This window comes from Mauremys reevesii, linkage group 15 (genome assembly GCF_016161935.1).
Source record: "Mauremys reevesii isolate NIE-2019 linkage group 15, ASM1616193v1, whole genome shotgun sequence".
Taxonomy (NCBI): Eukaryota; Metazoa; Chordata; order Testudines; family Geoemydidae; genus Mauremys; species Mauremys reevesii.
This window is the reverse complement of record NC_052637.1, coordinates 16,189,247-16,215,977: the sequence shown is the minus strand read 5'-3', so window position 1 is coordinate 16,215,977 and position 26,731 is coordinate 16,189,247. Positions and strand designations below refer to the sequence as shown.

General features: G+C 48.2%; 1 protein-coding gene across 6 annotated transcripts; it reads left to right on the top strand.

The window, feature by feature from the left end:
• The first annotated feature begins 829 nt into the window (after positions 1-829).
• LOC120382992 (zinc finger protein 850-like) lies at positions 830-24,834 on the top strand. Of its 6 annotated transcripts, XM_039500545.1 has the most exons (5): positions 9,965-10,090; positions 12,212-12,905; positions 14,095-14,146; positions 19,895-19,973; positions 20,373-24,834. In XM_039500545.1, exons 4-5 carry the CDS (start codon positions 19,904-19,906, stop codon positions 22,544-22,546), a joined length of 2,244 nt encoding a protein of 747 aa, XP_039356479.1. In that variant the 5' UTR covers positions 9,965-10,090; positions 12,212-12,905; positions 14,095-14,146; positions 19,895-19,903; the 3' UTR covers positions 22,547-24,834. The 6 variants fall into 6 exon arrangements, with proteins under 6 accessions (XP_039356475.1, XP_039356476.1, XP_039356474.1 ...); XM_039500541.1 differs by lacking the exons at positions 12,212-12,905; positions 14,095-14,146 and adding an exon at positions 830-1,005 and having other exon boundaries at positions 9,908-10,090; XM_039500542.1 differs by lacking the exons at positions 12,212-12,905; positions 14,095-14,146 and adding an exon at positions 1,016-1,363 and having other exon boundaries at positions 9,908-10,090.
• Positions 24,835-26,731: the final 1,897 nt, after the last annotated feature.

The window sequence follows — 26,731 nt, the reverse complement described above, 5'->3', positions numbered from 1 at the left end:
GGAGCAGGCAATTCTTCCCAGCCCCACCACCTCCCCATAGCTGAGGGGGCAGTATATAGGCCTAACTTAGATAACATGAACTAGCAAGTGGCACATCCACTTTGCCAACTGCAGACAAACTGGCAAGGACTTGACAGATGTCCTATCTGTTCCTCCTTGTCCTAGGGATTCCCTTTGAGTCACCACTTTTGATTAGCCTAAACCACCCCCAGGGAAACTGGGAGAGATGCACAGAAAGAGGGCAGGAATGGTGCATGGCACTGTGTGAATGCCAGTGCAGATGTGGGCATCTGGTGGGCACTAACACTCAGCAAGAGGGGTGTCAAAAAGGGGTGACACATTTTGAATATTCCTCCATCTTCCTGGCACACCTAGTGAAGTGTCACCATGGGGAGGTGCCTCTCACAGCCATAACAGCAGCCCTGCAACTCTATGGGTTTTTTAAAAAAAACCTCTTATGCACCCTAAGGGGTTGTCTACACTACACAATTAGCTCAACTTAATTTAGGTCCATTGAAAGCCGCTGCAGTAATTCAATGGTCTCTGGGTGTCCACACTCCCCTCCTTCTGCTAGTGGCACACATACTCACCAGGAACACTTACATGACTGAAGTAGAGCATTGTGGGGCACTGACAGCCACACAGGGCTCACAGCTGGAGCCCCCAGGCCACCCAGCTGGCTCCAGCTCAATTTCACAGCAGGGAGCCTCCCAGCAGTGAATTTCCCAGCTGCCTTCTGCTCAGAGCAGCAGTGGAGGACTCACAGCTGGAGCTGTGAAATTGAGCCCTGCACCAGGCTCAGGAGGTGAGCAGCCTCCAGTGCCTAACTGACAGCTGGCAGGGGGCAGCTGTGAGCCCACCACAGGCTCAATTTCACAGCAGGGAGGCTATCAGCAGTGGAATTGACATTCTTGTACATTTCAGGGCTCCAGCTGTAAGCCCCAGCTGCTGCTCTGAGCCAGAGGCAGCCCTGAACCTGATAAGGCTGGCAGCCAACAGGAGGGGGTAAGTCAGGCAGTGTCTATAGGGACACTGCATCACCCTAATTATAAAAAAGGGGAGGGGGGAATCCCTCTAACTGCTGCCCTGGCTCTTCTGTGATGTCAGGTCAAGTTCTGCTACTTATTGCAATTAATCCCTGTATCAATACAGCTCCACCTAACCCAATGAGCATATTGGCAGAAGAAGAAGAAGGGTTTAGCCTTGTGTTGGGCACAGCATGGCACAGAAACCAGCAGATTCTGTTCGGGATAGGTCAGGTTGATTTGGGCCCAGGAGATCCAGGGGGATGCTACTCCTGGACAAAAATAGCCACCTTGTGTTAGCAGGGAAAGCAGATAATGTGGCCCCTTTCTGATGAAAGGTGTTGTTGCAAAATAGTGGATGTTTGCTTCTTGTAGGGATCTGGGTTCTTTTCCTAGCTCTCCTTGATGTGAATTTGTGTGGTGCTTGCAAGACAGCCCTTCCTGGCTCTTCTCCAGCGGCTACTCTGCACAAACCTGATGGGCTGGGGGAAGTGCTGGTCAAACACTAAATCTAGTAGCTAATGGCTAAAGGGTGGGGAATGTTATAACCCCATAGCCTGGAGCAGAGACCTTGTAACTAACACACTGTTCTGCGCTCACTGCCAGCCAGACCAGAGTGCACATGGGGCGGGTATTGCATTGGCATGGAGCAGTGAGTCTGTGTGTATGTCTAGACAATGTGGGTGGGAGAGAGGAGCCGCTTGACTGTATGCTGTGCCAAGTCTGTGTAACCCCTGCTGGAGAGCCTGACCTGGCTCTGCTCCTGGCTTAGGGAACAGTGTTGTGCTGTTGTTAAGTGTGGTGCTTGTTCCAGGGACTAACTCTGGGAACCCCTCTCCCAACCCTGGGAATCCCCCAACTGACAGATGTCCAGTTACAGCTGACATAACGGGGGGGAAGGGGGGATGAATGGGCAAGTGCTAGTTTATAGCTCCCCTAAAGTTGGGATGGGAGGAATTGGTGAACAAAGCTGTGATGCTCAGAGGAGCATTAAGAGTACGGCTACCCCTCTGATACATGTAGAAGAAGTAGGATTAAAGTTCCTTACTCTTCAGCTGAGTGCACATTTCTTCTCTGCTACTGGGTGCAGTGTGGGGGAGTCTGTCTCCCTCAGACCTGGTGTGTGCAGAGTAGCTGTAGCTTTGTCAATCCCAATTATCACCTGTGGGTGAACCCTTGTCACAAAGCGATCACTGTGCTTCTGACCCAGGGGTAGTCAACAGGCGGACTGCAGCCAAATCCGGACCACCAGATGCTTTAAAATGCATCCTGAAATCTTTGTATTTATTTATTATCATTATCGTTGTTTTTTTTATTATTATTATTTTCTCTGGAGTCTGGACCTTGATTCTCCCTTGCTTGACAAAGAAATTTAGACCTTGACAAAAAATAATTGCCTCCCCCAGGTGCCCTATCAGTTCTCCTCAAAGGAAACCTGCAAAAAACTTTCAAAAGATGAGCCTGGGAGCTTAAATTCATTACTCTGCTAGACACTACAAATCATGGACTGACCAGACACTGGATTTATGGCTTATTACAACAATCTGTAACCCACTAACTTCCCTTTTTGTCCTATGAGGTGTTAGAAGGTGACTCTACCTTGAATGATCCCTTACAATATGGGCTAACTGCATATGCTAAACAACCTGTTCCAATTTGCATTTAGCTGTGAGGGCCTCTCCCAGCCCTGAAGAAGAGTTCAGTGGAGCTCAAAAGCTTCTCTCTCTGTGTTTCCCGGGGGAATTGAAATTAGGGGGGTGTTTGACTTTACAGGGGGTGAGGGGTGAGACTGTGAGGGTGAAGATGGTCGGGCTCAACGGGTAGTGATCAATGGTTCCATGTCTAGTTGGCAGCCGGTATCAAGTGGAGTGCCCCAAGGATCGGAGCTGGGGCCGGTTTTGTTCAATATCTTCATCAACGATCTGGAGGATGGTGTGGACTGCACCCTTAGCAAGTTTGCAGATGACACTAAACTGGGAGGAGTGGTTGATACGCTGGAGGGTAGGGATAGGATACAGAGGGACCTAGACAAATTAGAGGATTGGGCCAAAAGAAATCTGATGAGGTTCAACAAGGACAAGTGCTGAGTCCTGCACTTAGGACGGAAGAATCCCATGCACTGCCACAGACTAGGGACCGAATGGCTGGGAAGCAGTTCTGCAGAAAAGGACCTAGGGGTTACGGTGGATGAAAAGCTGAATATGAGTCAACAGTGTGCCCTTGTTGCCAAGAAGGCTAATGGCATTTTGGGTTGTATAAGTAGGGGCATTTCCAGCAGATCGAGGGATGTGATCATTCCCCTCTATTCAGCACTGGTGAGGCCTCATTTGGAGTACTGTGTCCAGTTTTGGGCCCCACACTACAAGAAGGATGTGGATAAATTGGAGAGAGTCCAGCAGAGGGCAACAAAAATGATTAGGGGGCTGGAGCACATGACTTATGAGGAGAGGCTGAGGGAACTGGGATTGTTTAGTCTGCAGAAGAGAAGAATGAGGGGGGATTTGATAGCTGCTTTCAACTACCTGAAAGGGGGTTCCAAAGAGGATGGATCTAGACTGTTCTCAGTGGTAGAAGATGACAGAATAAGGAGTAATGGTCTCAAGTTGCAGAGGGGGAGGTTTAGGTTGGACATTAGGAAAAACTTTTTCACTAGTAGGGTGGTGAAGAACTGGAATGGGTTACCTAGGGAGTTGGTGGAATCTCCTTCCTTAGAGGTTTTTAAGGTCAGGCTTGACAAAACCCTGGCTGGGATGATTTAGTTGGGTTTGGTCCTGCTTTGAGCAGGGGGTTGGACTAGATGACCTCCTGAGATCCCTCCCAACCCTGAGATTCTATGATTCTAAGATGGGCTGTATGTTTTCATGGGCAAGGTGATTTGGCACTAACTCCTGGCCCCACATTTTAAATATTATAAAACACCAATAAACATCAGTGTTTGAATTTCTGATGATTTATTGGTGATTATTGGAAATCTTCATTTGAAATTATTAGGTGGGCCAACACCCTCAAAATGGATGTGCTGACAGCTGTGTGAGGAAGCTTGTCTGTGTTCATACTTTCCAAAGCTATTATGCTTTTTTCAGACACAAGTAGTTTATCATGTGTATGCCTTTAAAGTGTGTATTCATGTTTCACTTTCAGTTCAGATTTCCAACCAACAACTACATGGGATTTTTTTTCCAACTAGAAAAGTTTTAAAACAACTAGATCTAGTTGGAAAACAACTAAATTGGCAACACTGTACTAGTTGACCACCTTATGGGAGAGGAGATCCCTGCTCTCTTCCCGTCAGAAGGTCATAGAATCTCAGGGTTGGAAGGGACCTCAAAGCAGAACTAATCCCCAGACAGATTTTTGTCCCAGATCCCTAAGGATATTCCTCAAGGAGTTGAGCTCAGAACCCTGGGGTTAATAGGCCAGTGCACAAACCAGTGAGCTATCCCTCCCCCACTGCTTATTGGTCCAATAAGAGATATTACCTCACCCATCTTGTCTCTCAAACAAAGTATGAGATTTTTACCAACCCTATGGGACAGACCGACGGCACGTGTGACACTTGGCAAGTCTGTCTCGGGATGCTACATTAGAAGTCCTGGTGCATCCCCCAGAGAAGAGGTCCCTATAAGCAGGGCTCAGCAGCGCTCTCTCTAATTTTTCCCATGCATGTGAAGAATGAATTTTGTTATGTGCACCAATATGGAGGGGATGTGTGACACCTCACCTCCATATTGGTGCACATAACAAAATTCATGTGGCGGGGGTGGGGCTGAGGCATTCAGAGTGTGGGAGGTGGCTCAGGGCTGGGGCAGAGGGTTGGAGTGCAGGGGATGAAGGCTCTGGCTGGGGGTGCAGACTCGGGGGTGGGGCTGGAGATGAGGGGCTTGGGGTGCAGGCTTCCTGGGGCTACAGTGGAGAGAAGCTCCCCCCAGCTCTCTCTCCCCACAGCATCACAGCTGGGGGGCTGAGGCACCTCTCTCTGCTGCATCAGCTCTGAGATAGGTGCCTCTTCCCCGCCACAGCAGGTCCAGGTCTAGGCTGGGTTGGGGCCATGGGAGGTGCACCTCTTCCCCATCTGCAGCAGGTCTGGGGCTGGGCTGGGTTGGGGCCATGGGAGGTGCACCTCTTCTCCATCTGCAGCAGGTCTGGGGCTGGGGAGGGGCATTTCTCTCCCAGCTGCATCAGCTCCTTGGCTGGAGGAGAGGCATCTCTCCCCACCGCAGCCCTGAGTGCAGGGGTGGCTCCAGGCACCAGCACACCAAGCACGTGCCTGGGGCGGCAAGCCACGGGGGGGCGCTCTGCTGGTCGCTGCGAGGGCGGCAGGCAGGTTGCCTTCGGCAGCATGCCTGCGGAGGGTCTGCTGGTCCTGCGGCTTTGGCAGACCTCCCGCAGGCATGCCACTGAATCCGCAGGACCAGGGACCTCCCGCAGGCAAGTCGCTGAAGGCAACCTGTCTGCCATGCTTGGGGTGGCAAAATACCTAGAGCCGCCCCTGCCTGAGGGCCTGTGTGACACTTAATAGGCTGCTGCATGGCTGTGCGGCCATGCAGCTTAGAGGGAATTTAGGGCAGGAGTCCCCTTAACTATTTCTGATCCCCTTTAAGAAACACCCCTCCCCCAGTCAGTAACTCCAGGTCTCTGCTGCACTCACAGCTTGGCTCCATCCTTTACCCAGCTCCCTGCTACAGGGGAGAGGCCCTTTCACATCAGGGGAGTGTAGGGTGACCAGGTGTTCTGTTTTTGACCAGTTGAAAAGGGATCCTGGCAGCTCCAGTCAGCATTGTTGACTGGGCTGTTGACTGTCCGATTGGAGGCACCACACAATGGGACTGGAAGGCTCCCTGCTAGCTTCCATGCCTTGTGGCTCCTGGGAAGCAGCAGCATGTCCCCACTCCAGCTTCTATGGATAGAGGCAGCCAGGGAGCTCCACACGCTGCACCCGCCCCAAGTGCTGCCCCCACAGCTCCCATTGGGCAGGAACCATGGCCAATGGGAGCTGCAGAGGTGGCACCTGTGAATGGGGCAGCGCACAGAGCCACTTGGCCACACCTCCACTTAGGAGCCAGAGTGGGATGTGCTGCTGCTTCTGGGAGCTGTTTGAGGTAAGCGTTGCCCAGAGCTTGCACCTTGACCCCGTCCTGGGACCAACCCCCTGCCCAGCCCCAGCCCTGATCTCCCTCCTACCCTCTGAACCCCTTGATCCCAGCCCAGAGCCCCCTCCTGCACCTCAAATCCACCATCCCTGGCCCCAACCCAGAGCCTGCACCCCCAGCAGGAGACCTCACCTTCTCTCACATCCCAACTCACTGCCTCAGACTGGAGCCCCCTCCCACCTTCTGAACTCGTCATTTCTGGCCTCACCCTGGAACCTGCACCCCCAGCCAGAGCCCTCACCCCCTCCTGCATCCCAGCCCCCCGAGCCAGCACAGTGAAAATGAGCGAGCCTAGAGAGAGAAATGAGCCAGGGAGTCTGAAATCCCTTCACCCATGCAGGGGCGGGGGTCCTACCAGAGCAGGACTGATATACTTTGGGGATGAACATACCCTTTGGATGGCATGTGGTGGCCTAGAGCTGGGGATAGGACCCAGGAGTCCTGAACACCCAGCCCCACTTCTTTAACCACTCCACTCTGCCTCACTCCCCTCCCAGAGCCAGGGAGAGAAACCACAAGTCCTGACTCCCGGTGTACAGCTCAGGTATCCTTATTGTGACTTGAACCCCAGCTTTGGGTGGAGGGGAAGAAAGGTTTGGTGGTGTGGTTACAGGTAAGGGGAATATAAATCAGGACTCCTGGATTCTATCACAGCTTGGGAAGGGGAGTCTAGTGGGTTAGAGCAGGGGGGAGTGGGAGACAGGACTCCTGGGTTCTATTCCTGGCTTTGGGAGTGGGGTAGTGGATTGGAAATGGGGGGATGCTGGGAGCCCACATTCCTGGGTTCTAGCCCCAGCTATTGGGTGGGAGTGGAGTCTAGTAGGGTAGAGCAGGGGCAGCTTGAAAGGCTGTGTAAGGGAATTGCTTTGGGAGGGGAAGAGGTTCCAGGTTCAGTCCTTCTGAGATGTACTTAAACTGTTTGGACCTAGGGTGCCTGTCTCAGAGCTGGTGGAAACCAAACACTCACCTTCCTAGTTCCCCAGTTGCAAGTTGGGCCGCTCTCTCTGTTTCACAGCTCAACCTGAAGGGGAATGGGAGACCTCAGGAGGCTTCTGATGCTGGAATAACAGCCAGGGAGCAGTCACTGGGGGACTGTTTATCCCAAGAGCACCAACCCCACTGGGCTTGGTCTGTGCAGGAGGAGGAGATAAGCTCCAGACTGCAGGGGAGCCCAGAGCAGGGGTCGGTGACTGAGAAAACATAGATTAACAACCGGTGGCTTGCAGAAAGAGAAGATCTGTGGTAACTGGTGAGCAAGTAGCTCTGAGGTGGGGTATGGCAGCTGGTTAACAGTCACTGCTGCTCAGGGATCCCTAATGCAGCCACCTCTGGGGAGGGGCACAGCAGCTTTTAAAATCCCACAGCAATACAGAGTTGCTATCAGAGGGCTCTGTGTATTGCTAAGGGAGGGGAGGCTGCTTGCTTTCTCTCTCTGCTCAGTGGCTGAGCTTCCTGGGTCAGATGCTGCTCACTCAGTGAATAAGGGGATCATCTAAACATGAAATCTGGGTAGAAACAGCTCATTGCTAGCACTTTAAATTATGATCCACACATTAGCTGTGTCTTGGGGGTTGGTTCCTTCCCTTCTGCAGCAAGGCTTTGGCTGAAGTATGAGCTTAGACCTAACTGGCAAAACACCCCATTGTGTGGGCTGATAGCTAAATGACCTGTTGCCATGACAGATTGCTAGCGTCCACGTGGGAGTGGTGTGATATATTGATCTGATTCAGCTAATAATTAATGGTTGATTCATGTTATTATGAATCATTCTGTTATTAACTGGGCTTCTTTATTAGTCTATTATTAATATGCTTATTTCCTTTTCAACTTAGCTTTATTTCATTCACGTAATACATTATATAAAGTTGAAAAGCTGTGTCAACAAATGTTACTTCCCCAGTGATCTGAAGCACTAAGAGGACTGCAGTTAGTTGTTCTATACCACCTTGAAGTGCTCTGTTACATTCTAGTCTGTAGTTCTCAGAAGGGAAATACATCTGTGGGAAACAGAGCAGCTTGGAGGGTCTTACAAACCTGCTGGAACTGCTGGAATCCAGGACTGAATGACATGGGTCCCACTAGGTGTATATCCGTGGAAGTTGCCCCATCTCTGTCTCTCCTTCCAGGGAATAATCAGTGGCTTTATTCCAGGATGGACTGATTTAAATAAAAGTAATTGACATCACTAAAACCTCAATTTTACTGATCAGTTTTAATCTCACTTTGCATTTTAACTTTTTAGTTACTTTCCTAAAGAAAGGTTGATTCTCATTGGTTGGTACCCATTAAAACCTGTTGATAAGTAATTAAATGTAGCCTTTACATTACATTAAATTTAGTACTTGTGCATAGATATAGTGTAACCTACCAGTTAGCAAAAACATTTATTTGAGCAATTCGTTAACATACATTTAGATTATTCTTTGTACTTTGTTCTTACGTTAGAAAATGGAGAATGAAGCATTTCTTATTTACTAGATGATTAATATTTTACTTGTGATTTGTGTCCAGCTGTATTTGGCTGGAAATTGGAATTCAGTTACAACTGCACAAAACCAGCACTTTTTTATTAGTTATGTAAAACTACCTTCAACGTGAGGAGAAAAAAAAAAGCTTTTAATGCAAGAACTATTTTGATAAACAACTGACTTATTAAACAAAGGAAGTGTGATCTATAGGTAGTGAACGGAACTGACTGTTTCTGGTCACTCTGCCCTTCAAGATTTCAGAACTAATAGATCTCACCCTGTGACACCTCATTTGTATTCATAGGTTGGGAGAGGGGACAAAAAGTTTTCTTGTTTTTTCAACTCCCAATCATTTTCTTAACATTGAATGAACTAATGTCCCTAGCCTCTGTTTGCCAGAAGCTGGGAATGGGCAACAGAGGATGGATCACATGATGATTACCTGTTCTGTTCATTCCCTGTGGGGGACCTGGCATTGGCCTCTGTCAAAAGACAGGATACTGGGCTAGATGGACCTTTGGTTTCACACAGTATGGCCATTCTTATGTACTTAATCATTGAACTGAACTAGTTGAATAGACTGAAAGGAAGAAAATGTTCTCTCTGCACCTGCCAAAGAAGTGTTAAAATCTGGTTTAGCACTTCAACAAATGCTGGTTATGGTGCATAATCAATTACTTCCACCAGTCCAGCTGTTTGACTTTCTTTAAAACTTCAGCATCAAATGTATGTAGCTTATTAATATTTTTATTTAATTTAAATGTATTTAATAGATAATGGTAAAGTAAGGCCTTACTGTAGGTTATCACCACTTCACATTTGATTTTTAATAGGTTTTTAAAAGACTAATTATTTAAATAAAATGACAATTGAAATAAAATCATTTTTAAAATAATTGGCATTTATCCACCCTGCTTTATTCGCTGACCTCAGTGAGCAGACAGGGTCTGCAGCCGCAATGTTCAGGAGCCCATCATCCAGGGTGCCGACATTCTTGAGTCCAAGCTGGATGCACCTTACTGCTCCTTTGCAGAACTGCAGCTCCCAGTGGTTTCATTTGGAGCCACAGTGGATCAGCACCTCTATCGCTAAATATGAACACAAACAAAAACTTTCAGTGACATTAAAGGTGGCCTCAGGATCCCACTCAACAAAACCTTAAAAGCCTGGGCATGAGATGGGGAAAGTTTCCCGTGGACCTTGCCCCCTTTGCGTTGAGTACGGTGCTGGCGTGCTGTAGGGCTTTTGCTTCTGTCTCTAACAGGTACCGAAAAGCACCACGCATCCCAGCTTCCTCCAATATCTCCTCCAGCACAAACCTGATCTCCGACCTCATAGTCTCTGGAAGCAACAGTTTGGCATGTTGGAGTCTCCCACAGCCCGTGCCTTGGGGAACTTCATCTGTTTTAACAGCGCTGAGGTCCCTGCTGAGGTGTTGTGGCACAGGGTGAGTTGGGTGGAAGGGTGGTGGTATGTTGCTTTTCAGTCTCTTGGGGAATGGAAAATTTTCAAGTGAAAGAACCTATGAGATTGGAATCTGCTAGTGTGGAGGTTTGGGGCCTCCAGTGCTTCCACATTGCCACTGGAGTTTTGATGGTCACCCTGGAAACTAAACACTGCAGGACATGCTGACCAGCAGGGCCTGAGTGGCTGCTCACAGATTGGCCTCTGCCAGTATATAAACCAGGGAGCCATCAGAGGGAACGATCTGAGAAATGATGCAGATATTGCTTGCTTGCTTCTGCTCCGTACCTTATTTTACTGTGAGCCTTGGACTCCAGCTCCTGACCCCAGTTTGTTCCCAACCCCATTACTTGCCTTCAGTTTGTAACCTGCCCCTGAATTTCTGGTATCCTGGCCCAACTCTGCTACACACGTCCCTGACGGCAACGTGGTAACTGACCAGTACATGTCGGCCGCTCATGGACCGGCTCTGACATCGGTTATCCCTGTCATGTCCCATCCTAGTCCCTAAATAATCCACCCATCAGCACCCAAGATCCTTCTCCAATGGGTTGTGACCACTCAGCAACAATCCAACTTCCATTAAAGAGCTTCATTCCCCATTAATGGGAAAATGACTCAAGGCAGTGATTTCCCTCCAATGATTAGGGTAGTGGTCCCCAAAGATTGCACCCCCCCTTACCCCTATCCATGCCCCCTGGAGCTGGGATCAATGGTGTGGCTGGGGGTGTGTGTGACAGGGGTAAGCGGGGTCAAGGCTGGGGCTGCAGCTGGGGGTGGATCTGGGGCTGGGAGCGAGGCCAGGACTGGAGCCACAGCCAGGGGTCCAGGCTGGGGGTGGGGACAGGAGCAGAGCTGTGCCGAGGCTGGGGATGGGGTCAGACATGGGGGTGGGAGCCAGGGACAAGGCTGCGGGAGGGACTGGAGCACAGCTGGGGGTGGGGAAGGACTGGGTGGTGCTCCTTCCTGGCCCCCCCATAGGGACTGGCCCAGGCCCTGCTGCACCCCCCAAAGGTACCTCCACATACCCCTAGGGGGGCACTCCCCACAGTTTGGGGACCCCTGGATTAGGGGGGTTTATATAGTTCAATAATTAGAGAAGAAAATTGGTTAATGTTGGGGGGGGTAATGTCTATTTTATATCAATAAGGAAAAATCCTAGATTTCAATAACCATGTTTGATTATAGACAAAAATCAAAACTGGTGAGATTTATAAGAATATTCAGTAATTAAAGGGAATAGCCGCAAAATCTAAGATTTAATATTTATTAATTTGTATGGAAAGGAGCAAAACCTGGGGGGATTTTATATCAACATAATATACATGATAGTTTTCAAGTACATAAAAGGTTGTTACAAGGAGGAGAGAGAATGATGGGATGATTTAGTTGGGGTTGGTCCTGCTTTGAGCAGGGGGTTGGACTAGATGACCTCCTGAGGTCCCTTCCAACCACAGGCACCAACTTTCCTTAGAGCGGTGGGTGCTCACGCCCCCCCCGCCCAGACTCTGTCCACTCCCTGCCCCCACTGAACTTCTCCCCAAATCCCTGCCCCAGCCCTGCCTCTTCCCTGAGCACACCACATTCCTCCTCCTCCTCCTCCTCCCCCGTCCCTCCCAGCACTTGCCACTGCAAAACAGCTGTTTCGCGGCACAAGCACTGGGAGGGAGGGGGGAGAAGCAGGATGCGGTGGCACGCTCAGGGGAGGAGGCAGTGAACTGGAATGGGGTGGGGAGCTGCCGGTGGATGCCTTAACCTCTGAGGATAGGACACGAAGCAATGGGCTTAAATTGCAGCAAGGGAGGTTTAGGCTGGACATTAGGAAAAACTTCCTCACTGTCAGGATAGTGAAGCACTGGAATAAATTGCCTAGGGAGGTTGTGGAATCTCCATCACTGGAGATTTTTAAGGGCAGGTTAGATAAACACCTGTCAGGGATGGGCTAGATAATACTTAGTCCTGCCCTGATTTCTCCAGCTCCCTTCCAGTCCTATGATTATATTATTAGATATTTATAGAGAGAAATAAGTAATTTTGCCAATATATTAATCATCAATAAGTAGAAAGAGACCAGCAATTGAGTGGATTTTGTGTTAAATTCCAGGAACTGAGAAAAGGGAAAAATCGGATTGGTATTACAGCAGCGTTTGATTACTGGTGAGGAAAAGGCCAAGACTGGAGAGGGTTAGAGCTCCATGTTAAGTAATTCTACAGAAGAGCAGCACTTTGGGAAGGATTTACAGCGATATTCCCTGCAGGAACCAGAACACAGAACAAAAACTGAACATGATGAAGGTTGATCAAACATTCACAACTGGGCTGGGCTCGACTCTAGAGCGTGGGGCCAGTGTGAATTCTGCCCCCTTGTGTACGTGCGTTAGGACGTGGTACCCCCGTTCTCATAGCCCAGGGGTTGCAGGATATTAGTGCAACAACTTGGGAGGAATAGATTTTACTGGACCAACTTGTGTTGGTGAGAGAGAGAAGCTTTCCAGCTACACAGGGCTCTTCCCCTCCTTTCCCCTCTCTCTCTCCAGCCTGTTTTTCAGCCCTCCCCACCGAGAGGAAGCTGTTGCTCTCTGGCTTTCTTCAGGATATCAGGGATTGAGCTTCCTGGGTCAGTAGCATCCGCTGCTGCCTCCATTGTGAGCAGGGAGCTCGGGCTGAGCCGCGGCTGCTCCCCAGCAGGGTGCGGGGACAGACCTGCACTGACCCCACTCTGTGCCCAGCCGGGGGGACTTTCTGCCCCTGGCAGCCCCAGGCTCTGCCGCCACCAGCCCCTGAGCCGGAGCCTGCAGGTGAGGGGAGAGACCCGGGGAAGGGCTGCGAGCCTCAGAGCTGCTGCCCTCACTCAGTTTCGTGTATGTCAGAAACTGCTTCCCACCGGAATTTGCGACCCCGCCACACTGAGCAGGCGGGAGCGGTGGGGCCGTGCTCTGCTGCCCGGCCCGGCCCTGCCGTCAGAATCTGCGCCCTGCAAGTAACGGGCAAAGGGCCGCGCATGGGAGGGACGCGTGTGCAATTTGCCGAGAAGGGAAAACAGGTGGAGGGAAGCGAAGGCGAGGGGCAGATGGGCAAAGCCAGGGGCAGGGTGCAGTAGCTGGGGTTCGGAAAGGGGGAGCTTGGGTGGGGGGAAGGGTCCTTAGCACATCCTAATTTACTGAGGGTGACGATACCTCCTGTTTTGGCCAGGACAGTCCCATTTTTAAGCCCTGTTCTGGCTGCCCCAACTTTTTTGGCAAAAGTGGGCAGTGGTCCCATGTGTCTTGGCGACTTGATCAGTTGGCAAGAGCAAACAGGACAACTGCCCCCTTTTGTCAGAAAAGTGGGGTGCAGAGGAACATGTGGGGGGGGGGAAGAGTGGCAGTGCCAGCCCCATGTAGAGGAGAGAGTGGGGGCAGGCAGGACTTGAGTGAGCAGTGCTACCAGTGTCCACCTTGTGGGGGGGGAGGACAGGCAGGGCATGGGCAGGCTGCTTAAGGGGAGGAATAGTTCAGTGGTTTGAGCAGTGGCTGCTAAACCCAGGGTTGTGAGTTCAGGCCTTGAGGGGGCCATTTAGGGATCTGGGGCAAAAATCTGTTAGGGATGGTACTTGGTCCTGCTGTGAAGCCAGGGGTCTGGACTTGACTCAGTGACCTTTTGAGGTCCCTTCCAGCTCTATGAGATAGGTTCATCTCCATATTAAGCCCCACATGAGGGGGCTCAGGCATGCAGCTTGGGTTAGTCCCCCGGGGGTGGGGAAGGGCTTAGGCCAGCCCCCCACATTGTTCCATTTTCCCTTGGGGAAGTATAGTCACCCTAATTGTACAGTTGGATGTTATTGTGCAACTTAAAACCATTAATGGTAAATAATCCCAGAAAATCACAATTGATGCAAGTAGCAAAGCAGCCATGTCTGTTTGTTGTAAAACATATTTCCTATGATATTCTGAATGTTTATTTTACACGTGTTATTTAAAATATTTGTTCATCTTAATTTTCCTCTAGCACAAGTTTCTTCTTTGCTATCGTGTGATTTCCAGGCTGTCAGATTTTCTAGGTTGCTATAATACACCTTCCTTTACCTTTGATCCACCAAAGAGGATGGCCTTTCTCTAATGTTATTTTTGCTTCTCTCTCCAGCACCTTAGGGACTGTCTACACTGGAAAGTTTGACCAATTATACAGATGTATTTATTCTGATTTAACCCCCCCACACATACCATGTGGACATTATTCTACCAAAACCAGAGTGCCTTTTTCCCATTTAGATTAAACCCCTTCTGAAATTATATAAGCTGAACCAATCAGGGGCACTCTTTTATACTGGAATAAGTGTCCACATGAGGAGTTAGACCAGTGTAACTATAGGTTTAAACTCACACATTAGTTTATACTGGTCTATCTTTCCTGTGTAGACAAGCCCTTATAACTTTTAGTCTAGTAATAGTCTTTTGTAATAAATATATCCATAATTAAACAGAGGTACATAAATATTACATATTGCTCATAATCAAAGACTTACTTTTCATATGTCTGGAAAATTCTAGCTAAGGTGTTTATAGCATCAAAGAATCTGAGCACCTCTCCATAAGTATATATCCTCACACCACCTCTCCCTGGCAGAGAAAAGCTATTATCCCCATTGTGCAGAGGGGAAACTGAGACAGAGAGATGTAGGGTATGTCTACATGGAGGATAAAAGACCCGTTAGATCCTCCCTGAGCTAATGTTGCAGAGCATTACAGATTAACATTTTACCTTCTTTGTACATATCTGACCATATATATACCAAAGTGTGGATGTCTCCAATAAATAATTGTTTTACTCACAGCGGCTTCATATCACACAATTAAAATGTGCAATGATTCTGGGTTAAATTCCATGGCTTCCAGCAGTGGGGAAGGTTCTCCAGGCTCACCCGTCCCCACATGCTGCTGCTCTCAGAGGAAAAGGGAGGTCAAAGCAGTGCAGGGGGGCAGGAGAGAAGGAGGAGCATCAGAGTTATGCATGCGGGATGGAGGGGGTCTTCAGCTGAGCCATAACCCCCACACACACTCCTCTATCCATGCCCCCCAAGTCTGTCCTTCTTCCAAAAAAACACCTCAGCCACAGTGACTCCATGCCAGTCTCTGCACAGTTCATATATCCTCTGGCTCTGCCCAGCTCCTCAACCTACAGGGCCTCTGCCAAAGTCTGTCCCTGCATGGGGTGGGGGAGGACTGGGCTGGACCGTAAGAGAGACAGGAAGAGAGACGATATGGGGCAATACAGGAACTAACCATGCAGACAGGGCCTTCTGTGGCCAGGTTAAGGACTGCCCAGGAATCAGAGGCAGTAGAGGGGAGAGCTGGGCTGTGGAACATGGTGTTGCTGAAATTATTTTAAAAAAGCCAAGTGAAAGAACTGCTCAAAAGCTTTGTTAACACAGAGTTAAGGTTGCCCAGTGCTGCCTCCTGCCCTTCCAGAACGGGGAGAGTGGCTAATACGGTTGCCACCTTTCTAAGGGCTGGTAACAGGACCCTATAGGCCACCACCCTGCTCTGCCTCTTCCTGAGGCCAGGCCCCTGATCTGCCTCTCACAAGGCCCCCCGCTTCCTGCCAAGGCCCTGCCTCTGCTCTGCTTCTTCCCCACCACCCCATCAGAAAAACCAGACATCCGGGCTTGTCAAACGGAACTCGGACTGTCTGGGTGAAAAACCGGATGGGTGGCACCCATAGTGGCTAAACTTAAACCTCTGAAAACTAGGAAGTACAAAGTGGAGGAACACATCACCCACACAACCCAACCTTATCTCTGTCTTGGAGCAATACCCGTCACTCAGTAACAAACATGCTCTCACAGAGACGACAGAACACAGCACATCAACCCCGCAGAACAAACTTTAACACGTTCTTTGTGGTAAAGCAAACCTTCGATTTGGATCAGGCATAGCAAGCAGGAACTACCTCCACCTGGCCTTCACTCAAACACTGAGCATGCGCCATGCAACTACCCCAGGTCAGGGCTGCCCGCGGAGGGGGGGGGGGCGGCGCAAGTGGGGCAATTCGCCCCAGGCCCCGGGCTCCGCAGGGGCCCCCACGAGAATACAGTATTCTATAGTATTGCAACTTTTTTTTATGGAAGGGGCCCCTGAAATTGCTTTGCCCCAGGCCCCCTGAATTCTCTGGGAGGCCCTGCCCCAGGTTTGCAAAATGTTGCTGCCACAGTTCAGGGCAACTTCTTCTGTTTCTCCCCTCAGAGGTCCAGCAACAGCTTCCACTCTCAGCCTTCTGGCTCCCCTGGTGTTGCCTCTGTTGGTGAAGACCCGCATCCCTCTCCCTTCGACTGGGGTATTTCCAGGCTGCACAGTTCCCCGCCTTCCCTGTATTATTCTCAGCATAGACAGGTTGCCTAAGGACATCTGCTTGTTTTCTCTTCCGAGATGGTTAACAGCTGTGATTGCTACAGTTATAAGGTCATGTACACACAGTGCTTCCTAAGCAAGCCTGCTTTATTCATAAGGCAAAAAACATTACAGAGAAAATAGATTAAAAACAATTAAAAAACCCAACCCTACAGGCATGCTAGTAAGTCCACCAGAGTTAACCTCAACCCTAAAAGGGTTCTGGCTGGGGCAGTTCTTCAACCCTGCACCCAAGGGGATTTCCTTATTACAAGCTTGTCACAGCTTCAGCTCAGAACAAGCACCCACTCTTATGGGACCTCAGAAGGCCCTGTCCTTCCAATCCTCCTCTAAGGATTAGCATCCTCCGTGGACCAGGGGCCTGTCTAGTTGCTGGATCAGGAAGAAGACCATGAGCCAGTTTAAAACCCTTCCTTTGTCTGTTGGTCCCTGGAGAGAATCCAGTTTGAAGTAGTATATGTGCATGTCTCTGGGGGTGGCTTGAAAAGGTTGACAATGAAGGAAGTTAATTGGCTTTCCGTCCTACTAGAGAAGATACAGTACTATAACAACACATACACAATTGCATGTTTAACATGATGGACCCCACTGGTCTTAACCCTCATTCAATATGTTTTAACTTAGTTCAGTAAAGTTCATTCAGGATACTGGAGGCTATTATCATCTCTCGCAGTTCCCACCCCTTCACCCTTGCCCTGAAGATTCCTTCTGAGACGTTGCGTTTGCTTGCCCCAGAGACCAGTGACAACCTACAGCACTTCATGCAGCAATGAAGCATGGTTGGTCCATCAAGGTCAGGGCTGGCTCCAGGGATTTTGCCGCCCCAAGCAGCGGGGGAAAAAAAAATGCCGTGATCGCAATCGGCGGCAGCTCCACCGTGCTGCTTTCTTCTTTGGTGGCAATTCTGCGGCAGGTCCTTCCCTCTGAGCCAAAGAGCCCAACCTGCCACCCCTTCCCCTTGGCCGCCCCAAGCATCTGCTTGCTCAGCTGGTGCCTGGAGCCGGCCCTGATCAAGGTACACCTGCACCTCCCCTCATATCACAGTCACAGCTTTACTAACCTGCCGCAACTACTCCTTCCGCTGTTCAATACACCAACACCGAACACAGTTAACAGCAGTTGGAATACATGCAGATAAATGCACAAACAACGGCGCAGTCTCACAATGTTTCCACGTACCTACGTATGCTGCCGCTGTTGCTGATCCGCACCCAATATCTATAGTACTCCAGGGAGCAGAGTCAAGTCAAATGTACCATTTTTAAATTCCTCTTCAATACTCTCCTGTGCTGTTACACCTACAAAAATCCTTGGTTCCTTGTGTTCAGAGACCACTACCTATCATGCCTCCTTGTACTCCCCCATCTGTCTGTCTGCATTTGATGTCTGTTGTGTGATAGTTGGAATGTGAGCTGTTTGGGGCAGGGAAAATCTTTTTGTGCTGTGTTTGTACAATATGTAGGGCCATGGGGTCCTGGTTCATGTTTAGAGTTCCTAGGTGCTGTCGTCAATAATAATAATAATAATAAATTAGGGCTGTCAATTAATCGCAGTTAACTCACATGATTAACCCCCCAAAATTAATCATGATTAAAAAAATAATCACAATTATTCACAGTTTTAATTACACTGTTAAACAATAATAGAATACCAATTGAAAATGATTAAATATTTTTGGATGTTTTTCTACATTTTCAAATATATTGATTTCAATTACAACACCAAATACAAAGTGAACAGTGCTCACTTTATAGTCTTATTTTTTATTACAAATATTTGCCCTGTAAAAATGATAAACAAAAGAAATAATATTTTTCAATTCACCTCATACAAGTACTGTAGTGCAATCTCTTTATTGTGAAAGTGCAATTTACAAATGTAGATTTTTGTTTGTTTCTTACATAGCCGTACTCAAAACAAAGCAATGTAAAACGTTAGAGCCTACAAGTCTACTCAGTCCTACCTCTTGTTCAGCCAATCACTCAGACAAACAAGTTTTATTTTTGAGTGAAGTTATTTTTTGTACATAATTCTACATTTGTAAGTTCAACTTTCATGATAAAGAGATTGCACTACTTGTATTAGGTGAATTGAAAAATACTATTTAATTTGTTTTTTACCGTGCAAATATCTGTAATAAAAATAATAATATAAAGTGAGCACTGTACACTTTGTATTCTGTGTTGTAATTGAAATCAATATATTTGAAAATGTAGCAAAAATCTGCAAATATTTAAATAAATGGTATTCTATTATTGAGTGTGATTAATCACATGATTAATCATGATTTTTTTAAATTGCTTGACAGCCTTAATAATAATAAATTTAGTAAAAAACTATCATCATAAGGACTACAAGATGGGGAAAGGTGAGGAATTCTGAGAGGGAGACCCCTGTCTGCCAGAATTCACTACCCCTGTACCTACAAAGAAAAGGAATGTGTGTGGGGGGGAGTGTTAAACAGGAAATGGGAAAGAAAAATATGATTCACCTTCAGCAGTTTCTGACACTACACCTGCTCTGCACTGTACTAAACTGGCCAAGTCTTTTCTCAATATGATAGAGTCTAGAAGTGTTTGGAGGAAGCTTTGCTAAGAGCTCTCCCCGGACAGAAGAGTGCTGTGATCCTGAGATAACTAGCTGTATAAAGCTCAGACAGTTAGAAATAAATGCACAGGATCTTTCTCCCAGTGGGAAATAGGTAGGGGGTGCCAGCGGGCTGCCCCCATTCTAGGAACAGACTCTAGGGATAGATAAAGGGCTCAGGGAGGGACAGACATGTCACATGGTTCCTACCCTGTTCCCCATCTCCCAGTGCCGGCATATCATCCAACACGCCCCTGGAACCCTGGGGTTCTAGATTCCTCTTCAATGTGACTTGTAGCTCTGGTTGCATCTTTCTTTTCCCTCACCACATTGGCTGCTAACGGTGTGTGGAACCATTCTGGGAACACTGTGGGTTAGGAACACGTCTGAGGTGGGTTCAGAGTGGGGTTATGTGAAGAGCTGACTCATGGTGTTTGAGCACTTGAGAATAGCCGTGTTAGCCTCTTGTCCTAGAAGAAAAGAATGAGGAAGACATCATAGCTCTTCAGGTCCAGGACAGAGCTAGGACCAGAACCGAGGTCTCCTTAGTGCCTGTCTCATTCCCATCCACTGTCTCTCAGGTCACTGCATGCAGGAAGCCCTGCTATAGCAACAACCTAAGGTGGCATCGATCGGTGACTGGAGAGAGAATTAAAACTTCCTTCCTCTGATTTTAACTCTTACTTTTAAATACCACTTTCCTCTTTCATAATAAAAGATCAGTAAAAATTGCACCCGCCTGCAAGTGAGCGAATAAACTCACCCAGCCCACATTATCCATGCTCCATCTAACCCTGGGGCTATTTCTACTCCAGATCTCTCTGATGGAGCCAGGGGAGGAGCCAGGCCCCTTGGATGCAGAGGAAGGGGAGATTGCGAGAGACGCCTGCACAGGTGAGGAGTTTGTTAAGCCAACTCAGAAACCACGGGCGAGTGAACAAAACAACTGGCTTTTCCACCAAGGCCCTGTAAGGCCCCCAGTTCTGCCCGTCTTCACCCATGTCAGGGTTGTCCCAGCAGGGGTCACATCCTCCTGGCAGGTGTGTCAGTCATGACTTCCTTCCCACACTCACTGACTGATGAATACACCTCTCTCCCCCTCATCCTCTGTCCTTTCCTGGCGGTTGAGATGTTACATGGGAGCAGAACTGGTCCCTCTGCCTTGTGGAATTTGGTTCCTAATTTCAGACCATAGCATTATTATTTATTTCTGCTGTTCCCCCTTTCCAGACATTCTTTAGTCCCAGCACAAGAAATGAATCAGGTCTCAATTCTCCCTCTTTATTCCAACAGAGGACGGGATGGTGAAGATAAAGGAGGAGAATTGTCTGGAGGAAGCAGAATCACATGGGAATTTATTGGGAATGTTGGCTGGGAAAGTTTCTTTGAGTTCTAATCAGATGAAGGCATGTGATTCGCAATGCATAGCAGAAAAAATTCCTGGAGAGACATCACAGGGTAAAGCCACTTCCACTGGCAGAGCTCTCCGGAAAACTAAAAATAACAAAGCCCATCAGAGAATTAACACTGCAGAGAAACCCTATAACTGCCTAGAGTGTGGCCAAAGCTTCAGTGTGAGCTCAGACCTTGCTGTGCATCAGACAGTCCACACTGATGAGAGACCCTATAAATGCATGGAGTGCGAGGAAATCTTCAATCAGAAATCAATCCTTGTTACTCACCAGAGAATCCACACCGGAGAGAAGCCCTATAAGTGCCCCGACTGTGGGAAAAGCTTCCGTCAGAACTCAACACTTAGGACACATGAGAAAATCCACAGGGTAGAGAAACCCTATGAGTGCCTACAATGTGGGAAAAGCTTCCGAGTGCGCTCCTACCTTCTTATGCACGAGAGGACCCACACTGTAGATAAACCCTTTAAATGCTCCGACTGTGGGAAAAGCTTCTGTGCAAGCTCTGACCTTATGAAACATCAGAGAACCCACACAGGAGAGAGACCCTATAAATGCCCCGACTGTGGGAAAAGCTTCAGTGACTGCTCAGCCTTTATAAAACACAAGAAAATCCATGTGGCAGAGAAGCCCTATAACTGTACTGACTGTGGGAAAAGCTTCCGTGTGATTTCAGCCCTTACTGTACATCAGGCAATCCACTCGGGAGAGAGACCCTACAAGTGCCCTGACTGTGGGAAAAGCTTCATCCTGCGCTCATGCCTTATTCGACATCAGAGAATCCACACTGGTGCTAAACCTTATAAATGCCCCGACTGTGGGAAAAGCTTCCGTCTGAGCTCAACCCTTTGTACTCATAGGAAAATCCATACAGCAGAGAAACCCTATGAGTGTCTCAAATGTGGGAAAAGATTCCGAGTGAGCTCTTACCTTCTTACACATGAGAGGATACACACTGTTGATAAACCTTATAAATGTCCTGACTGTAGAAAAAGCTTCAATGCGAGGTCCTACCTTATCAAACATCAAAGAATCCACACAGGAGAGAGACCTTTTAGATGCCTTGAGTGTGGGAAAAGCTTCAATCGCAGATCAACTCTTATAACTCATCAGAGAATCCACACTGGAGAGAAGCCCTATAAATGTCCCGACTGTGGGAAAAGCTTCATTGTGAACTCAGACCTCATTGTACATCAGAGACTCCACTCGGGAGAAAGACCCTATAAATGCCTTGACTGTGCGAAAACTTTCCGTCTAAGCTCACACCTTACTAGACATCAGAGAAGCCACACTGGTGAGCGACCCTATAAATGCCTGGTCTGTGGGGAAAACTTCAGTGACTGCTCAGGACTTATTAAACATAAGAGAAACCACACAGGAGAAGAACCTTATAAATGCTCTGAGTGTGGGAAAAACTTTAGTGTGAATTCAGCCCTTATTGTACATCAAAGAACCCACACAGGAGAGAGACCCTATAAATGCCTTGTCTGTGGGAAAAGTTTCAGTGACCGCTCAGGCCTCATTAAACACAAGAGAATACACACAGAAGAGAAACCTTATAAATGCCCCGACTGTGGGAAAAGCTTCAGTGACAGTTCAAGCCTTATTAAACATCAGAGAATCCACACAGGAGAGAAACTCTATAAATGCCTTGAATGTGGGAAAAGCTTTAGTCACAGCTCAGCCCTTTTGAAACACCAAAGAATCCATACAGGAGAGAGACCCTTTAAATGCCTCGAATGTGAGAAAAGGTTCACTGACAGCTCAGCCCTTAGGAGACACCGGCGAATCCACTCAGAAGACAGGCCCTATAAATGCCCCGACTGTGGGGAACGATTCAGTGTGACCTCAGGCCTTATTAGACACCAGAAAATCCACACTGAGGAGAGACCTTTTAAATGTAGTGAGTGCGGGAAAAACTTCCAGTCGAACTCACTTCTTAAAACACATCAGAGGATCCATACGGGAGAAAAACCCTATAAATGCCCTGAGTGTGGGAAAAGCTTCCGTCAGAGCTCCCACCTTATAAGGCATCAGAAAATACACATGGAATAGGTGTTCACAATGTTTTTCGTTGTTGCTTTTGTTATGGTGTTTCTCACGGTTCTGCTACACCAAGACGAATGGGGATGATGAGGTCTATGCTTGGCTGGGTTTTACAGGGTACCCGTTATGGATTTAAAGAATCCATGCCATGCCCTGGCAACAAAGGCAGGCCCCCTGGCCTCAACACCTCCGAGACTGAGCCTTTGGATTCCAGCACTCCTGTTCCTCATGCTGAGATCTGCCCAGTGAATCCATCCAAGGTAGACTCCTGGTCTGAGACTTCCCCCCACCTATCGGGGATTAATGCACTTCAGGTGGTGTTGGTAGCAATACCAGGAAGGTGTTTTCCAAACAGGATAGGTTTAAATAATCAACTGGGATACAGTATCAGGAAGTCCTTAGGTTAACTTAGGCCATACTTACACTACCATGTATGTCAGCAAAACTTACATCGCTCAGGAGTGTGAAAAAAACACAGCCCTGAGCAACATAAATTTCACCGGCATAAGTGTTAGTGTGCACAGTGCTATGTCAGTGGCAGAAGCTGTTGTTGGGGTCGTTTAATTATGTTGATGGCATAGGGCGGTTACCCAAGAGATCTTACAAAGCTGCTGCTGCATCAGTACAGATGTGCCTCTGTAAGCTCTCTAGTGTAGACATAGCCTTAGAGAAGCAAAGGTTAAAACCGAGTTCAAACTGGTCAAAGCCAGGGCTTCACAAAGCCATGCTGTTATAGGATCCATCTTCTCTCTCTTGTCCAGTCCTGAATGAGAACTCCTATGTGTCTGTGAACCTTCTTCTTAAACAATGATCCCTGACACCTCTTGTCTCTGTTCTCCAGAAAAAGTCATGCTGTGTTCACACATTCAGCCTGTTGTTAAGTGTTAATGTCTGTCATTGTCTCTTCTGGATCCTCCATTGGTATGTTTTGGTTCTAGCCAGTTTCTGAGGGTGCATTCATGCCACCACAGAAAGATCAGACATCATATGTCTCTTTCCCTGTTCCAGGAGAAGCATTTTATTCTTTCTGCATCCAGTGAGTAATAGTGCAAAGACAGATGGCCAACTGGGACTCATATTGGTCACAAAAATATTGCAGAAAATTCTCACATTCATTACAGATGGGTGCTGGGGCATTGAGAGATTGGTGATCTGGGAGGCAAAATGGAGAGTACTGGGGAATGGAATATTTGGAAGTTGGGTTGTTGCTGGATGGACACAGCCAATGGGTGAGGGAGGTTGGGTGCTGGTGGTACTTGGAAACAGAACTGTCCTGAAAACTAAATGTTTTCCTTCTCCAACAGAGAATGAAAAGCAATATACCCCCAACTTCCATCCAACTCATAGTCTGTTACAAAATCTCAGCAGTGACTGTTAAAGCAGATTAAGTTCCCAAATACACAGGCTGTGGAAGAGTCAGATGTGTTCAACTTTTGATACTTGAGAGTACGACTTCACCAGTCAGGTTATGCAGAGCATTGAATGGGGTGAATGTTTCTTTTTGGTGTCTGTTAGTGACAGAAGTGAAAGCCTTATGGAGTGTTGGTGCATGTTATCCACCATGTTGTAGCTGATATGAAGATGGCAAGGAATACAGGAGTCTTTTCCCTTCTAATGTCCATGTTTTAAGGTTTTGGGTGGCTGGCATATATCCTGATGCCACCTTCACTGTCACTAAATTCAGTTTTCTTTGTGTTACTTATATATAGAAACTTTCAAACAAATGTTTTTCCCCAAAATTCTGAGCTCATGTTTTTTCTCCTCCATCCCCAAACCCTGGTGCTTTGAGTAGAAATGGCTCATGGTGGGTAGTGTTCAAGTCAAGCCAGCTTTTACAAATAATTTTTCAAAGTGAAAAATGCTCTCCAGCATCTTCTTACTGGTTCCTTTTTGTTGTCTCTGTCCGTCATTTCTGTTGCCACCGAGGTCTGACTTTCAACCCCTCCCTCTTTTGTCTTCAAAAATAAAACTTCTCCCCTTCTAAAAAATGCTGAAGTTAACTCTCTGTGGGAGGGAGAAAATGTCCAGAACAGTTAAAGAAAATGTTTTTGAGAAGAAGATCTCCCCCTACCCAAGGACCTCCTTGAAATTTTGACCACATGTAGTGCTGCGTATGGCAACAGACAGTTTTTCCGCTGACGCAGGGTGTGTCTACACTGCAATGCAAGCCCAGAGTTAGTGGGACTTGAGTCAGCAGATGCTGGGTTTGAGAAACAATGGCTTGAACATTTGCACTGTTTGCCAAACCCAGGTTAAGAATTTTTTAACCCAGGGCTCCAGCATCCACACTGCAGTATTCAGATCTGCGTCCAACCAACTAGATGGCAGACTTCCTAGTACTCTCCAAAATGTGGGAGGGATAGTTCAGTGGTTTGAGCATTGGCCTGCTAAACCCAGGCTTATGAGTTCAATCCTTGAGGGGGTCACTTAGGGATGTGGGGCAAAAATCAGTACTTGGTCCTGCTAGAGGGCTGGACTCAATGAACTTTCAAGGTCCCTTCCAGTTCTAGGAGATAGGTATATCTCCTATTATTAAGTGTGGCTGGTCTAGCCCTTGGTTTGTGGTGCAGCATGGGAAATTTTGACTGTCCACATTGCAGAAAGTTTGAACAGCTGCCAACACATCCTGACAAACCATCATTTTGCTCTGTGTGCTTCCAGAAACTGGAGCCAGCAACATGAAGTAGACCAGGGGTAGTCAATAGGTGCCCTATGCTCCAAATCTGAACTGCCAGTGGCTTTTAAGTGAACTATGGGGGGGTGCTGGAACTCGTGGCTTCACCCCACTGGGACTTGTGCCAGAATTTGGGGCTGAACCCTCACCCTTCCCTGCTACTAAGATCTTTGGTGGGATGTAGGGAGTCACTGAGAGCACAATCCCCCCAGGAATTTCTGAGCATATCAGAGAGAAGGGCTGATTCCCTGGGGTCCTCCTGTTTCTCTAGGAAGGGGCATGTGCCTCTTCTCTGAGAACCATCTCCAGAATCTCATGGGGTGTGTGTGTTGGGGGAGGAGGAGGGAAGGGTGGGTTTCAGACTCTCACTCCCCAAGACAGCCAGGGGACCTGTGGTTAGTGCTCAACAGAACCAGACAGAGCTCTGGCTTGAAGTCCCAGCTCCTTCCTCTGTCCCTCAAGAAAGCAGGACCTGACACTGCATTGCACTGACCTCCCCAACCAAGGACACTCCACTGGGGACCCAGCTAGGAGGACAAAGTAGAAAATGGATCTTCCAGTCTCTCCTTACCAGTCCCCCAAAGAGTTAAGGTAAAATTGGTTCCCACCCCTGCTTATGGGGTTCACCTCCAAGATGGAGTGGAGCCTGTCTGCGTCTGGGGACTCTGCCAGCAGGTTCCCCAGCACGACATCCAGGAGCTCTGGCTTGACTTTGTGCAGAGCCTGCAAAGCATGGGTCAGAGTTAGGGAAACTGGGCCTACGCCTGCCACAGGATGGGAAGAGGGGTCTCTGGGGAGCACTGGTGAGACTCCTAAACACATATCCTGGCCTCTCTCCTTCACATCCCACTGCAGGCAATTAGACAGGATTGATGACACCTGGATCTTTGATCCATGAGCCTAGCAGGTCTCTGCAGAGGGCCTTGTAGGTAGAAGAGTATGAAACAGCCAAGTTGCTATGGATGGAAGCTGGGCTGCTGGGCAAAACACAAAATATGGAAAAAAGAAAGAAAGAAATCCCCTAGGGAGGGGTAATCCTCTGGAGGGAAGGATCCAACCCTGCAGCTTGTTCCATCTCTGCCTACCTGACCCCTAAATCTGGAGCTCCAGCAAATCAAGGGAGCAGGGACCAAGGACCACTCTGGAAGAGGAGGAGGATGGAGAGGAGGATGTACCTGGATGTTGATGGTGTCCTTCTCCGTGCCCAGGGTGAAGACGGAGTGAAGGGCAGCTCGCAAGAGGTGGGTCTCTAGGTCTGGCTCAAGGGCAGGTTTCATGGTGCTGTTAAGAGAGAGGAGCTGGTATTAGACTGTGCAGTACGGGGGTGGGACTGTCGCCAACATGGACACGAAACCACAGGGATATAGGCACAGGCTGGCGAGAATGGAAACTGAGGCACTGAGCTAGGGAATGGCAAGGCCAAGGCGTCACAGACAGACAGTGGCAGGACAGGAATAGCACCTGTTCCCTGGAGCCTGCTGCCCCTCCTGTATCTGAGCCCGGGAGTGAGCCCCTCCCCA